A 16,725-nucleotide genomic window follows, 5' to 3' on the forward strand; every position below is an offset into this window, starting at 1 on the left:
TTTTTTCTTTATGTTTTTAAAAAAGTTTTCCAAAACTTGGGTAAAAAAGACATAAACTCTACCATCTGAACCATTTTTTAAGTGTACAGTTCAGCAGCATTAAGTACATTCTCATTGCTTTGCTATCATCACCAACAGCCATGCGTAAAACTCCTCCATTTAGCTCTGGGTTTTTTTTTTTTTCTAAGCCAAAGAAATAATGTAATTTGCCTTTTTAGTGTAACCTACAGACAGGTCGTAGAATTGATGAATGTCACATTCAGTAGCTTGTCTTTTAGCAATTAAACAGGTTGGAAGTGCAGCATTATGAGTTAATAGAGAAATAGGTTATTAAATTTGTTTTCATTTATAAACTCTGCTTTTTTTAATCCTTTCATTTGTTGAGTGATGTGTTCCTGCAGTGAAGTAGTCTCGGGATAGATTGGAGTTCAAAGCCAGAAGTAAGACACAGACAGGTTTTTTTGGGTTTCATGCTGTCTCCAAAATGGTATTCCTAAAAGCTAAGTTTTTCTGTTTCCAAATACAAGAACAAATAGATAAGCAAATTATTAAAGGATCGTTAATTCTTTCCCATTCATAGAACCTGTCTCTCTTACTGGCTAGAGAAGGTGTTAGCATGGGTGGTGGATTTACTGATGAAAGGGAGACAGGAAGACAGCAGTAGTCTTATGGGGCAAATTAGTGGAAGATCCTCAGTGAATAAAGAGAGAACCTGGGATCCTTCTAGCCAGTGAAGACTTTAGTCTAGCAAGACTCTTTAAAAAAATTTTTTTTAATGTTTATTTCTTTTTCAGAGACAGACAGTGAGAGCCAGGGAGGGGCAGAGAGAGAAGGAAACACAGAATCCAAAACAGGCTCCAGGCTCTGAGCTGTCAGCACAGAGCCTGATGCAGGGCTTGAACTCATGAACCATGAGATCATGACCTGAGCCAAAGTCGGACGCTTAACCAACTGAGCCACTCAGGTGCCCCTCAGTCTGGCACAATTCTTCAGAGGATAGCAAGGTCACTATAGAATAAGCTGATATAAGGCTGGAATGTTGTCAGCCACCTATGCAGAAAGAGCATAGCTCTCACTAAGGGGGAATTTGAGTGAAAAAGGGAAACAGTGAAAAATACCTGTGGAATTAGCCCGTTGTAAGATGCTTCAGTTACTTTCCTAGAAAATCTGTATATTTTTAAAATCTATATTTGCCTTTTACTTGTGAGCTAATTCCTTGGTTCCCTCGTAAGCAACCCTGTTGGGGTAGACTACCTAACCATTATGAACGCTACTCCTTATCTGGGTGCTGTGGTGGTGCTGGCTGGCACTGGCTTTTGGAAAGTGATTATTTGTTTGAAACAGGCCTGGGTGGAGTATTTCACACCATGGAAATTTGCAAATTGTACAAACCAGGTGCCTCCTTTCCCCTGAGAGCTGGTTGTTAAACATTCACCAGCATATCACTGATTAAAGGTATTGGCCAAAGATTCAAAAATCTATCATAGATTTGATGCTTAAATAGGAAATATTTCTATTGGAAGAAGGCCAGGGACATTTTTTTTTTTTTGCACATTATTTACCAGTCTTCCGAAGATAATGTTATGAATCTCACACTCCAGCTAGAACTTTTCTAAAAAAAAATTGACTAGTAATCAAGTCACTATTAATTTTTGTTTTAAAAATGATACTACCTACTTTAAAAATGGTACTGACTTTAAAATGACAATACTGACATGATGGCTGGGGACATTTTTAATCTTGGCATTTTCTCTGAAGTCTGAATTTTCATTTATTTCTGCATAATGTGATTATGTCTGCTCTAGAAACTGTTTTAAAAAGCACGAAAAACATATCTAAGAAACTTAAAAGCTGAGTTAATTCCTAGCACTAACCATGGTGCTTACCACATTCCTAGACATTAAAGTACTCCTGCAGGCAGTTATAGTAATAACTGAGTATTTGCTCAGTGGCCTAGATTTTCTATGGCTAATAATAACTATCAGTTCTCATGCACCGATTGTATGCTAAACATTGTGCTGAGGGCTTTATATCATTCTCCCATCGTATCTTTATGACAACCCTCTCAGATAGATACCATTGTTTCCATTTTATTGATGAGAAAAGTCAGAATTAAAGAAGTGAAGTACCTTACACAGGTCATATGACCAGGATGTGGCAGATATAGGATTCAAGTACAGACATGTCTGATTCCAGAGCCTGCCTCTGATTTAGGCTGCCACGTCAGGATGGGGGACTTTACTGGGTCCCACGTGGGAGATGTAAAGCTTATTGGTGGATATCTTCAAGGGAGGATTTTAGAAACTCTTGTGGTTCAAGGATAAAGGAGGCTAAAAGTGTTACGGTTCCGGATTGGCATGCTTCTTGCAAGCCGTGGGACGATACCACAACCTTGGCTGGCGAGTGATGCCCATAGGTGCTAGACTCAGTAGTTAGGTCATAATGATGTGGCCCAGGAGTTGGGCCACAAGGAAAAAGAAAAGAGAAATATGATGTGTGGCAACTTCAAATAAGTGAAGAGTATTAGGGCAATTATTGAGTTGGACTTAATTTCTCCATATCGTAATGTCTAAATGAAATCACACCCAGAGTTTGGCCTCAGTCGAAATTGCTGTAGATGCTTCAGAATGTAATTGGGTAGGTTTTTTTCTTTTTTCTTTCTTTTTTTTTTTTTTTTTTTTTTTTTTTTTTTTTTTTTTTTTTTTTTTTATCAGGAGAAGCAGTACAGGCCTTTCCTTAGGAAAAGGCTGATAGGAATGTTCAGGTAACCATTGTAAATTTTTCCAGAAGATTGATGGGCAAGCTATATTGTATAATCTTTATTAAAAAAAAATCATATAAAAAACCTGGCTGCGAGGCTCTTGTAAGTGAAGTTGGTGAAGTCTTTGTTGTGCTAGAACTCTGGGTGGTATGTGAGCGGGAAGCTTGTAGGGCTCAGGAAATGGCATAGAGAGGCCTCTGGTTGTTAACTGACAGTGGCCCCCACTGTCCTCCTGTCCCGTCTGCTGGGGCAAGCTCCTCAGTCTCTCAGGTAATACTGCTCCAGGCAGGCCCGTGAGAAGCCCTCATTTCCCTCCTTCTGTCTGGTAATTCCAGGCTTAGCTCCAGAGAACTATGCTGCTTCTCCAAAGCCCTGCCAGGAGACTTGTGTGTGTGAGTGTCACTGGTCATTTGAGGTCTTGGTGTCACTCAGGCCCAGCTCGCAGACAACATGCCGTTGCTGGACTACGACACTCCTTGTCTTCTCCCAGAGCAAGGGACAGAGCCCCTATCTCTACTCCACCTCTTCTCCACTGTTGGGTCAATTCCCTAAAATCTTGCCTTGACCCTCTGGGGTCTCCTTGACCTTGTCAGATCATCACAAACAATAGTCTCTTCCTCCCTTCCTCTCCTTCCCTCCATTCCCCCCATCTTTCCCTCTCCCTTTCTCTCTATCTCTGTCTCACTGGGGAAAAGGCCCAAACCTTAAAAATAAAAGCCTGGCTACTGGGAATGGATAGAGGATTCCTTTACTTATTTCCTTACATATTTTCAGACAAGTCTAAGGCACTGAGGTGGACATAAACATTACAAGATACCTCTCCCTCCTGGGAGTGTCTTCTGTTGCTTTCCCCTTCAAATATTAGTCATGACTTTGAGCACAATCATAGCACACTGTTTTCTAATTGAGGATGACCATTTAAGATAGCTGTAATTCCATTTAATATGTTGGCCTCAATTCGGTCAGAGTCTTGTGGGCGTTTTGTAATCTTGTGCTTTAGTATCTGTATAAAGTTCTAATATTTGGTTATCTTGGATCAAAAAGTGTTAATGTTCTGATTAGAAAAAAAAATTGAATATAATTTTTTCCCTTTTTTCTTGATTTCTCTCAGATCTCTATTGTTACCTATTTATAGCCAGAGTCACTCATGACGGTTTCAGTGAACAGCTTTCAATTTCAGTTTAGAAGTAAAGGAAGAGGAGGGATTCTCCTGAAGAGAGAGTTGGTTTTAGCTTTCTGAGGGGGGCAGATTGAGAAATCCATTCCTTGGCATCACAGCTTTTGCAAATGTAGACTTTTCCCCAGGATTCAACTCATAGTCTGTTTCTGTTCTGTGATGAGTTGTTACTGGGACAATAGCAAGTGCACTTGGGCAAACAGTACCTGGGCACTAAGTGGCAGTCACATATTTTGCTGTAAGTCTGTTCCATGGAATACTAATCCCAAGAAATACTTCATGTAAACAAAGTGTTTGCAGGGTTTTCTGTGGTGAAATACTAGTATGTTTAGAAAATGGTGAATCCCCTTCATGGAGGGCTACAGTGAACAGTTTCATATTAAAGTCTCTGAGAAACCTAATACATATTTATAGAACATTTCCTGTGTGCTGAGTGCATCCTGTTTTGCTCAGAGTTTGCCAAATTTATTTGATTACAGGACTCTTTTATCTAATGTGTAGCCGGACCCCACAGGCTAATTTCTGCAGATATAATTTTTGGAAAACGCAGGTGTAAGCACACGTGCCTGGCTAATTTAGTAAACTTTTATATGGTTCTACTTACACTAGATTTAACTAATTTCTTTCTTTTTTTTAAACTTTTTTTTAAAAAATGCTTATTTACTTATTTTGAGAGAGAGAGAGAGAGAGCACGTGCACATGTGAGCACACGAGCTGGGGAGGGGCAGAGAGAGAGGGAGAGAGAGATTCCCAATCAGGCTCCCCACTGATAGCATGGAGCCTGATGCAGGCTCGAACTCATGAACCCATGAGATCATGACCTGAACTCAAACCAAGAGTCTGATGCTTAACCAACTGAGCCACCCAGGCACTAGGTTTAACTAATTTCATGTGATTTCTTTGCTCTGCAGGTACATTTGCAGCCTTAACTACATTGGTGTTTGTTTGAAGACCTCTCATGGTTGATGGTCAGGTGTGATATACACATATGGTTAAATCCCAGATCTGCAACCAACTTGTATATCTTGGGCAAAATATTCAGTTCACAGCTACTTACTGAACTTTAATTTATTCACTGGAACAAGCATTTCATTTCCTATGTTCTTGACAATAGGAATCCAAAAATAATTTTACAAAGATGACTGTTTTCTATGACCTTTCATTGTAATAAGAGCAGATGGGTAAACATGTTATAGTATTGGGGCAAAGTGAATGATAGATATAAACACCTGAGGTGATCTTACCAAGGAAGATGGATGATTTCTGTTCACAGGAAGAGGGCTCACAGTGAAGCAGATAGAAGTTTGAAGTTCAGAATCATCTGTTACCAGCTTAATAACCTTGGAAAATTATCTAAGCTTTGGCAGCTTCGTGCAAAAAATTGTGTCCATACTGAGGATTGAGTCGATAAATGCCATATTTAATGGGCCATATATGTTAATTCTCTGAGCATCTCTGAAGCAAACCCTGAAGGAAGTTGTTGAATTCACTGATACAAAGTGGCCTTTGAGACATAGGAAACATGGACACAGGTGCAGACTGGGGGCAGCACTGGGTTTCCCTGGGTGCATTCTGAGAGCTATATGAATGGTTGTCAGAGAATATAAGAGGGTACAGAGATTTTGGCAAATCTCACAGGCTCCTGTGTGTCATACCAAGGACTTTGACCTGGAGACAGCTATTCATGGATGTCTGAGGAAGTTAAATGAATTGATACATCTAATCTACAGTGCTAGGTAACATAGTAATATAACTTAATGGTAACAATAATAATAATATTAAAAGAATAATGTAGAATTATAACAGCTAACAGTTATTTGCTACATGCCAGGCACAATTGTAAATGTTTTATATGTATTCATTCAAATTTATTTAGGCATCACCACACCTTTTGAAGTAGGTACTTGTATTACATCACACTGGTAGGTCAAGGGCAAAAAGGGGATTTGAACCCAGGCAGTCTAGCTCCTAGGTTCATGTTCTTAACTCCTATGGTGTCCTGACTCTTTGGAATAGTCTACAGTATATACTGAACAAGTGTTAGTCCCTCTTCTTGAGACATCCATGCTCCCCTAACTTTTATCTCTTGAGTAAAATATAATGCGAGTTAATATCCAGATAACTAAATGATTTAAAAAAATAGCATGTAAAGGCTCAGATATATTGATTGATGGGTCATTTTAATGCATTAATGATCTTGCTGTAGATTTCATTCTTTTTTTTAATGTTTATTTATTTTTGAGAAAGAGAGAGCAGGGGAGGGGCAGGGAGAGAAAGAGAGAATCTCAAGCAGGCTTTGCACTGTTAGTGCAGAACCTGATGTGGGGTTTGAACTCATGAACCATGAGATCATGACCTGAGCCGAAACCAAGAGTTGGACATTCAGCTGACTGAGCCATCCAGGGGCCACTACCTTAATTGTATCTCTTTCTCTGAAAGGTAAGAGAATAACATTCAGAATTTACGGCACATTTGTAGTTGTATCCTCATATACAACGAAAAGTTGGTTAGTTAGTATTTTTTTCCCTGTGCCTAGAATATTGTTGATGCTTAATACATATACTTTCATTATTCAATGTGTATTAGAAAAAAATGGTACTTTATTCAACTGTAGAATTTATTATTTTTTATTTTATTTTTTTTTAAAATTTTTTAACGTTTATTTATTTTTGAGACAGAGAGAGACAGAGCGTGAATGGGGGAGGATCAGAGAGAGAGAGGGAGACACAGAATCCGAAACAGGGTCCCGGCTCTGAGCGGTCAGCACAGAACCCCATGCGGGGCTCGAACTCACGGAACTCGAGATCATGACCTAAGCCGAAGTAAGCCGCTTAACCGACTGAGCCACCCAGGCGCCCCTATTATTTTTTTAAAAGTAGGCTCCACGTTCAACGTGGGGCTTGAACTCACGACCCTGGGATCAAGAGTCAGACACTCCACTGACTGCGGCAACCAGGTGCTCCTCAGCAATACAAATTCTTATTTTAGAATAGGGTTCTTCTTCATTCATGCCAAGAAGAGAGGTGCTGTAGCCCTCTCATGGCTCCTAAGAAAGCTCTAGAACCTTCGAATGTTTGTGGATTAAATAACTGTGGTGTTCTAAATTAGAGACCAACTTGGCTGTTTCATTCTGTAGGCAAAACACAGAGACCCAATCAGATTTGTGAAAATTTGTTTTATATGGAAAAGGAGAGGCATACTTTGTCCTTGATAGGCTTTGTCTGGAATGTTGACACATCAAGTTCCAGGTGGGAAGGTTGTGGAAGTTGCATGGGCTCAGCAACACATGAGGCAGGTGAAAGGCCTGAGCAAATGGGATTATGAAAAGGACAGCTCAGAAATCAACCTTTAGGTCACTTGTGGTGTTCGGTGGGAACTAGGCTGAGGGTGGTTCTCTGAAAAACATGTTTTATAAGGAGATGAGGGAATCAGCCCTCAAAACTGCAGAATCATATTAGGAAGTAGAGGGTGACTGACACCTTCTAAGGAAGAGGAAAAGTTCAGGATGATAAGAATCAAAGTGTTAGGACATAATTGGAAGTTGAGAAAACTGATTTCACAAATGCATCGTTTCTGGCCCCTTTGGTGACCTCATCAAGTACTTTCAATGTTTTCCTTCCCCTGACCTTCGCTGTTGTATTTTTTTCTATAAAACTTATGTCATCGTATGCCTGATGGACTGGAACTGGTATTCTCCCCTATTAAACACTGAAGTCAGAAAGCAACAATAAAAACCATTTTTTTTTTTAAAGATGAAAACTACCTTAGTTAGCTTTTTCTCATAAAAGGTTGGAAACCAATTTAATGGAGATTGTTAATCTGCCAGGATAACAAATCAATTTTCCTGCCAGGAGCTGTTTTGTTTTTTTTGGGGGGGGGGGCTGGGGATCATTTTCTGGCTCATCAGTCCCCTTCAAGAAGTGCAGTGACAGTCATATGGTCCTATGGACAGAGCTGTGTGAGGACCCATCCACTGGAAAGGATGTTAGAGGCAGGAATTGGTTTTCAGAGATGCAGGGGCAATGCTTTCACGAAATCCTCTTTTTCAGAGAAGAGCGAATTAGAGAATATTAGCCAGGACTGGTTTGTATTCATGCACTTGTTGGAATGTCTCCTATCTCACTTTAATTTTTGTATAAGGAGATGTAGTTTTTTTCTTTTCTGAGAATTTCACAAGTAAAAATATAAAAAGGTAGTCTTCACGTGTTGCCTACATCACTAGCCCTGAGGGAGGAAAAAGAAGATCTGAGATTTGCTGGACTCAGTATTGTGTTCAATTTCTCCTAGATGCCATTTTCTACTTTTTTTTGTTTTGTTTTGTTTTCTGACTGTGCTGTCAGCACAGAGCCCCCTGTGAGGCTCGAACTCACGAGCTGTGAGATCATGACCTGAGCCGAAGTCAGATGCCCAGGCACCCCTTATCAATCTTATTTAAATTAAACTAAACAACTGAAGAAAAAAGAGGCACATTTTCTTGTCTTATTTCTGGAATTGATTTATTCATTTTCCCATAAATATATGTAATTACTTTTTATTTAGCTATTAACTTAGGTTTACAGATAAGATAGAATTTACAGTGAATTTAGCTTAGTGCATATAAATTTTGAATCTATTTTGAGGTAGATAAGTCTAGACTAGATTAGCATAGAAACTCCATCAGAATAAGGATTGTTTCCAAAATATACGTGGTGCGTGGTCTTTGCCAACCAAGTGCTGTGTACTCAGGAAGTATTTGTTGAATGACTTCATGTAATATAGTGTGATTCTCAGGTACTTATCTGTAATGACATTACATAGGCTTACTAACTTGTCAGCATCTCATTAAAAATTAAAAATTTCTTTTATTACTAGTTTTTATTGCTGTTTACTGTTTAGAAAACAAATTTCAGTAATAAATTATCTTGAATTGAATAGAAAAATGAATGAATTATGAATAAATGTAATTGATAGTTACCATCTTTCAAAGCATGAGGTCTCTGGAGGAAGAAATAGCAAAATTAAAAGGCCCTTGTGGTGAAAGGATTAAATAGATAGTCTTTATTGTTAGGCATAAGTCATAGATGATAATCAGCACATAAATGATTAATTCAGTAGCTGTTATTTAGTACATTGTACTGGGTGGTTGCATGATCATAGAGATGCTTTGAATTTTCATGTCACTTTTCACTTTCAGAGTGATTTCCAGTGTCTCAGGGGACCACAGCAGTCCTATGAGGGAGAAAGTGAAGTGATCTCTCACTGGAATATGAATGAATCAAGGTATAGAGGGTTAAATAAATTGCCCCAGCCTTTTTTGCTAGTTGGTGATAGATGACTATAAATGGTTTTTTTCCCTGTTTCTTCACACATGGCATATTTCAACCTTTACAGATTCACAGTAGCAGAAATAGAGGTCAGAAAAGAGGCATAAAGCTGAGAAAAAGAACACTGAGTTTAACACATGACCTCTTGGTTTAGATTGTAAGAGAATGGATCTTTTTTTAAAGTAGGCTTCATGTCCGGCACGGAGCCCAGTGTAGGACTTGAACTCAAGACCCTGAGATCAAAACCTGAGATAAGATCAAGAGTTGGATGCTTAACTGACTTAGCCACCCAGGTGCCCCAAAAGAATGGATTTTTGACATCACTCTTTCTCTGGGTGCTTAGGTAAAATACTGTGAGATATCAGACTGTTCAGTAGCATGGGACCTTATGCAAATAAAGTTTTTCTGTTCTTAGGCCAGAACTTTGGTGTCTGCTTAACTTTAACTCAATTCAGATACTCTAGGATTTTGAAGTGGTTGAAAAATCATATTTATTTAGAAATGACTGTTCAAATGAAACGTTGATACTCAACTGACATTTAGGAGAGTTACAACAGCTACTTACAATAACTATCATCCTGTTTTTGTTGAAAGTGTCCTGTTATACTCTAAAGATATTTGAATGAAAATAGTTTAGTGCCTAAGATTATAAAAACTTTTACAATCCACCTAAAAAACCAGAGTCCGAGAAAGCAGTGTTGAAGTGGAAAGTGGGTTTGGCTAAGATGGATGATACCAGAAATGGGAAAACTGGTCATTGTTGGTGACAGCCTAAAGGTCAGCAGTGCTTTGTTGGCATAATCTCATAGAGCACATTGTATTTAACAGGAACATGGGATTCTTCTCTTCCTTTGACATGTGACTCAAGAGCTGGATTCCAGGATGGACAAAAGATTGAGAAACAACAAATGATGAAAATAAAAAAAATGGTTTAGACTCTTTATTTCCCCTGGATCATTAAAGGCCCTGTAACCATTTGACTAGCTTTGATTACATAATTTTTCTGAGGAAATAAAAAGTTATCAATCCAGTGGCAGAACTCTTGTTGTCTCAGACCCCTGAATTGTATTATTACTAATTATTGCTAACATACATTGAGTGATTTATGGCAGGCACACTGCTAAAGGCTTTTATTGAATCCCACAGCAGTTCTTTGAGTTAGATATTATTATTATCTTCCTTTTTACAGATGAGGACAATGAGACTTAGAGAAGTCAGTAACTTGCTAAAATATTTCATGAATGTGTGTTTTAGGAATGATATATTAAGAATTCCACAAGATTTCTCAGGATGGGGAATGGTTATTGCTCCATAATGCACAATAATCAATATTGTTTAACAACTCAAGACAGGAAATGAAGAAGGATATAAAGTATAATTATGGATTCATTTGGAATTGCTTGACCTTTTTTGCATCAATTATTATTATTATAAGTTGAGTTTTCCTGAGGTAGCTGCTTTGGAATCAGACCTAAATTTGGGTATCAGTTTTGCCACTTGTTAATGGGTACCTTCCTAATTGGGTTATTTGAATATATTGTGCTTCATTTTTTTCATGTGGTAAATGGGCATATCTTCCTTCTTCACAGGTCTGTTATAAACAATTGCTCCCAATTATTTGTGAATTCCATATTTGAAAATTCACATGCTTCATAAAATTTGTTGGTGACCCCCCCCATCAATACAAATAATACTTTCACAGTCATTTGCAGACATGTACAGAGCTTTAAAAATTTGAGTCACCCTATCACACGGTCTCAGCTGAGGTCAAGCAAGGTGACATTCTGCCTTGTTTCTTACAGTGTCAACAAATGTCCTCTTCACAGTCTATTCAGTGCACTTTTTTTCTTTGCGTTTTTATACTTTTATCGGTTATTTTACTGTCTAAAATGGCTCCCAAATGTTCTGAAGTGCTGGCTAGTGTTCTGAAGTGCAAGAAGGCTGTGATGTGCCTTGTGGAGAAAATACATGGGTTAAATAAGCTTAGTTCGAAGATGAATTATAGTGCTGTTGGCCATAAGTTCAATGTTAATGAATGAACAATGTACATTAAATAAGATATTTTTCAACTGAAACACACATAAAACAAGGTTACGTATTGATCTGTTGCTGAAGATATTGTGGCCAGAGTCTCATAGGAGCCTAACCCTGTATTTGCCAAGGATAAAAAGAATTGACTGTGTAATAAATACTCAGAACTTTGACTGTCAACTTTATCTTTCAGCCTTCCTTCTGGTCTTACAGAAGGAGCCACCTCTGAAAGAGTTGGGGGTATTCTTAATGGTTTTAACAGGGCAGTGAACACTCTGAAATAGTACAACGCAATCTTCTTCTTAACTTCTAGAGTCCCTTATAGTAACTTATAAAATATTACTTCTCATTAATTAAAAGTTCAGTTTGGGACACTAGACTAAACTATCTTGAAAGATTATTTTATGAGAAAGTATTTTCAGCTTACCAGGTGCTGTAGTCCCTGCTGCAACTGTTCAACTCTGCCATTGTGGTGCAAAAGCAGCCATAGACAACAGTAAATGAATGGTTTTGACTCTGTGTGTGTGTGTGTGTGTGTGTGTGTGTGTGTGTGTGTGTGTGTGTGTTTTCCTTTAAAAGTTTTATTTATTAGAGAGAGAGAGAGCAAGTGGGGGAGGGGCAAAGAGACAGGGAGACAGAGGATCTGAAGTGGGCTCTGCACGGGCAGTGGAACCGATGCAGGTCTCATACTCCTAAACCATGAGATCATGACCTGAGCTGAAGTTGCACGTTCAACTTGGTTTCTTACAGTAGTTATCAGTTTACTAGAAGGCATGTAAACCATAGAAGGTGAAATACAGTTTTTTCCGTTACTGTGTTTCTCTGCTGGTAGCGCTGGGAGTGGTAATAATAGCAGAGGGAGCATTTATTAAATGCCAGGCACTATGCTTAGCACCTTATACTATATTTTATTTAATTACTATAGCCGTGTGAAGCAATACTATGTTTTTTATCTCATTTTTCAGAGAGGGAACTGAGGACCCACAGAAGTGAAGTAACTCACTTAAGGTCATAGGAAGCTGTATAACCTGGTTCTAGGATGGTTTTGACTTTGTAGCCAGCATGCAACATCTTTTGCCTAACCTTTTCTTATTTTCTGATGTTCTACTAATTTTGGGATGTTGAGAGTTGGAATTTCACTGTATAGACAAATTAAGCTTTTCTGAAGAAAAACATTCTATTTTTGTGAGTGAATAAGTAGATGAATGTGGGTTTTAGCTCTAATTCTTTATTTTTTAAAAATTAACTTGTTTGTGTATCTTGATAAGTATCCAAATATGTTATAAAAGGAGAATCTATCCAAATGTGAGGCTTTGCTCCTTCAGTCTGCTGGGAGATATGTTTATATTGATCAATTAATTCGGAGGTTTTATTTTATTTGGAGGTCTTGTTTCTTTAATATCCTCATTAAATGGTTAGAAAGTCCTTTGCTTTTAAGTCACTAATATCATTTTGAACACGGAACCACACATTTGGGGGACATAGATTTGCATTTGTTGAATGAATAATAACTCAGCAGCACAACTACATTCCTTGGTATAACTCTGCCAACTCTTTTTCCCATTGCCCATGCCTGCTGTGTCTGCTTAGTTCTCAGTTCTGAGTTAGTTCTCAGAATTAGCACAGAGCTTGTCATCAGCAATAAGATGGAGGTTATAAAAATGACTGTCACAGTTGTGAATATTGAAAAAGTGGAGATATTGGTGTAGCTATTGCATGAGAAACGCTATCCTCCTATTACCCCTTTATGTTGAGTTCTCACTCACTGGGTCAACCTTTTATTTGGACTTAGTATTTGCCAGATAGATTTAGGAATCCAAAAATAATGATACTTGTTTTGTGGAAGCTCAAAGTCTCACATCAACTGATACACATATATATCACCTTATGAGTAAGTTTGTGTGTGTGTGTGTGTGTGTGTGTGTGTGTGTGTGCGCGCGCGCACGCGCGTGCCTGATGCCTAAATGCAGGTGTTATGAGAAGAGGATTGTAGGAGGACAGAGGGAGGCACAACTGACCAACCTACTGCCTGGTGGGGGCAGGGAGGTCTTGTGAAGAGGGTCATTTTTGATGTAGGAATTGGAGTTTTCCAAGTGGAGCAGATGGATTCGTTAGCCTCTCTGGAGAAAGATGACCACAGTAGGAAGAGAAAGGATGAAAAAACTTGGGAATGATATGAATTTTGTTAGCTTTGGAAGAGGATGGGGCAACAGATGAGGCTGGGAAAATATGGTGGGGCCAAACTGTAAAGTGCATGTGGTAATAGGGACAGCTTCAGAAAGCTTTAGGGGTGCCTGGGTGGCTCAGTCGGTTAAGCGTCGACTGTTGCTTCAGCTCAGGTTATGGGCTCACAGTTAGTGGGTTTGAGCCCTGTGTCAGGCTCTGCGGTAATATGACAGTGTGCAGCCTGCTTGGTATTCTCCCTCTCCCTCTCTCTGTCTGCCCCTACCCAGCTCATGTGCACACTCTCTCTCAAAATAAATAAGTAAACTTAAAAAAAAAAAGCTTTAATTAGGGTGTAGCATGATCAGAACTTTATAAAAGTAATTCTGGTGACTAAAATTGATGGAGAAGTGCAGTGACTAATGGGGTCTATATTCTTCTGACTTCCAGCTTTCTCCTGTGCTTCTGGAGAGTATCTAGAAATGAAGAACCAGGTATGCAGCAAATGTGGCGAAGGTACCTATTCCTTGGGCAGTGGCATCAAATTTGATGAATGGGATGAATTGCCAGCTGGATTTTCCAACGTTGCAACATTCATGGACACTGTGGTCGGCCCTTCTGACAGCAGGCCAGATGGCTGTAACAAGTAAGAATCCAAGGGAGTCTCTGGATCTTGACTAAGTACTTGAGAAGGGTATAGTTGCTCTTTTCCAGAAAGAAGTTGGGGATAATCTTGGTACTGGATGGGATTATAGATAAGCTAATTGCCAAGAGTCATTTTTTTTTTTTTTTTAATGGACAGTCACTACAAATAATGTAGGTGAATTTTCATGAGTTTAAAATAATTGCTCTTAGGACATAATAGCTACCATATTGAAAAAATGCAGTAAAGCTATTAGAAAAACATTAATTTTCTGATAATAAATTTATAACATTGAAACCACTGGAATTTTTACAAACCCTTCTCTGACTTTTAATGGGTAACTTTGGATTTGTTTTTCTTTTCCTCTGAAAGGAAGAATGTATAATCTTCATTTAGATACTCAATGATCTCCTGTAAGAGAGAGTAGGTTAAATAAGGTGGAAAGCTCTTTTGCTTAATTTCTACCTTAAAAAATTTTATAATTGAAGTATAGTTGGCATATGATACAACACTTTTAGACGTACAGCATAGTGATTTCACATTTATATATATTATGAAATGTTCATGATAACTATAGTTACCCTCTGTCACCAGAGTTATTAAGATGTTATTGACTATATTACCTATGCTGTAATTTCTTCCTTTCTTTAGGGGATTATTAGCTTTGCCAATGACAACACTGGTGGAATGTTAAATTGTTTTAAAAAGATATAAAATGTTTATCTTTGGGCTGTAATCCTTCCTGTTCTCTTGTATTCGCTATATAACATTTCCTTCTATATGGCCATGTATAGAATAATTAAGCATTAGGCCTCTGGCTACTTTTGAACAAGAATGGCTTCTCAGGAACTGAACATTTTTACCATGAGCTAAGGATGCTTGGGAATAATTATCTGAGCTAAGATGCATTCTCTCCTTCCTACCTTCCCTTAATCCCTCTTGTTTTCCAGTGCTCTTTCTCTCTCTGCCAAGTGACATTTTTACTCTTTTGATAATCATTATTTCATTATATATAGAGAGTTGTGGCATTAGATATCATTAACGTCTAAATATATATATATATTTATATGTGTATATATATGTATGTATATATGTACACACATATACATGTATATATACATGTATATACATATGTGTATAAATGTGTGTATATATTTTTAAATGTAATTTAATATTTTTAAACAAAAGAGCTCTTTAGAGGAAGGTACTAGTAGGATGTTATGGTACCTCAGATCTTTGTTTTAGTGGGCAAGAGATGTTGACATCGCTTCTTTTTCTACTTAGAATATGTAGTTTATTCAGTAAAGAAGTTTAATGATGAGTACAACTTTTTCAATGTACTGTCTTGTGTAATTTTCTCAATGTGAATTTCAGTCTGATATTGCTATGATCATCTCCCTCCCTCCCTTCTTTTATCCATTCATCCAATCTTGCTTCAATTCTTTTTAATTGGTTGGGTCATATAGATGTATGCTGAACTTCATAAGGAATTGTCAGAGTTTTCCAAAATGGTTGTATCACTGTAGACTCCAGTGTGTGTTTGAATTCTAGTTACACTACACATTTACCAATATTTTGTTTTGTCAGGTTTTGTTTTAGCCATTTATGTGTGTGTGTGTGTGTGTGTGTGTGTATGTGTGCATGTGTGTGCACGCATGTGAAATGATACCTCCTTGTGGTTTTAATTTGCATTTCCCTTGAACACTTTTCATATGTTCATTGTCCATGTGTTTCATTTTTTTGTGTGTATGTGAGATGTCAACATGTTTTACCCATTTTCTATTTTTGAGGGTCATTTTATTATTGAGCTATATGTGATCTTTGTGTATTCTAGACATGAGTTCTTGTCATGTATATATTTATATAAAAATATATATGTGCATACACAAATACATATACATATATATATAGGTATGTGTGATGTTTTCTCCAGTTGGTGGCATTTGCCTTTTTATTTTCTTTTTTTGATTTTTTTTAAAGTTTATTTATTTTGAGAGAGAGAGAGAGAGAGAGAGAGAGCAAGTGGGGCAGGGATAGATAGGGAGGGAGAGAGGGAGAGAGGGAGAATCCCAAGCAGGCTCTGCACTGTCAGTACAGAGCCCATGTGAGGCTCAAACTCACAAACTGTGAGTTCATGACCTGAGCTGAAGTCGGATGTTTAACTGACTGAGCCACCCAGGCGCCCTGCCTTTTCATTTTCTTAATGGTGTCTTTCGATAAACCAAAGTTTAAAATTGGAGAAAGTACAGTTTATCAGTTTTTTTTCTGTTACGGTCAATGTTTTTTATATCTTCAGATATCTTTGCTAACCTTGATTACAAAGGCTATACCTTACAATATGCATTCTGACAGTGTAATTATTTATTACTGTACCTTTTGCATAATATGTAAAACTTTACACCAGTGTGGTTACAATTATACCCTCATCTGTGTGCTATTGTCCTGTATTATATGTAGAAACATCTTATAATTCCTATAATACAATGAAACATATGTTAAATAATCAGTTGTTTTTAAAAGAACTAATGAGATAAAAACAATATAGGGGCACCTGGGTGGCTCAGTCCCTTAAGCATCCAACTTCGGCTCACGTCATGATCTCATGGTTCGTGAGTTTGAGCCCCACATCGGGCTCTATCCTGACGGC

General features: G+C 37.9%; 1 protein-coding gene across 2 annotated transcripts in view; it reads left to right on the top strand.

Annotated features, from left to right (window-relative positions):
* ELAPOR2 (endosome-lysosome associated apoptosis and autophagy regulator family member 2) overlaps positions 1–16,725 on the top strand; it is a 184,816-nt gene that overhangs the window by 92,453 nt on the left and 75,638 nt on the right. The window contains exons 2-3 of one of the 2 annotated variants that reach the window (XM_040472784.1): positions 9,112–9,197; positions 13,886–14,081. In XM_040472784.1, the coding sequence (XP_040328718.1) occupies positions 9,188–9,197; positions 13,886–14,081 (206 nt within the window). In that variant the 5' untranslated portion in view covers positions 9,112–9,187. The remainder of the gene's footprint in view (positions 1–9,111; positions 9,198–13,885; positions 14,082–16,725) is intronic. The other variant, XM_040472783.1, reaches the window with a different exon arrangement.

Source organism: Herpailurus yagouaroundi, unplaced genomic scaffold, assembly GCF_014898765.1.
Source record: "Herpailurus yagouaroundi ecotype Mexico unplaced genomic scaffold, PumYag 100, whole genome shotgun sequence".
NCBI classification, from domain to species: Eukaryota; Metazoa; Chordata; class Mammalia; order Carnivora; family Felidae; genus Herpailurus; species Herpailurus yagouaroundi.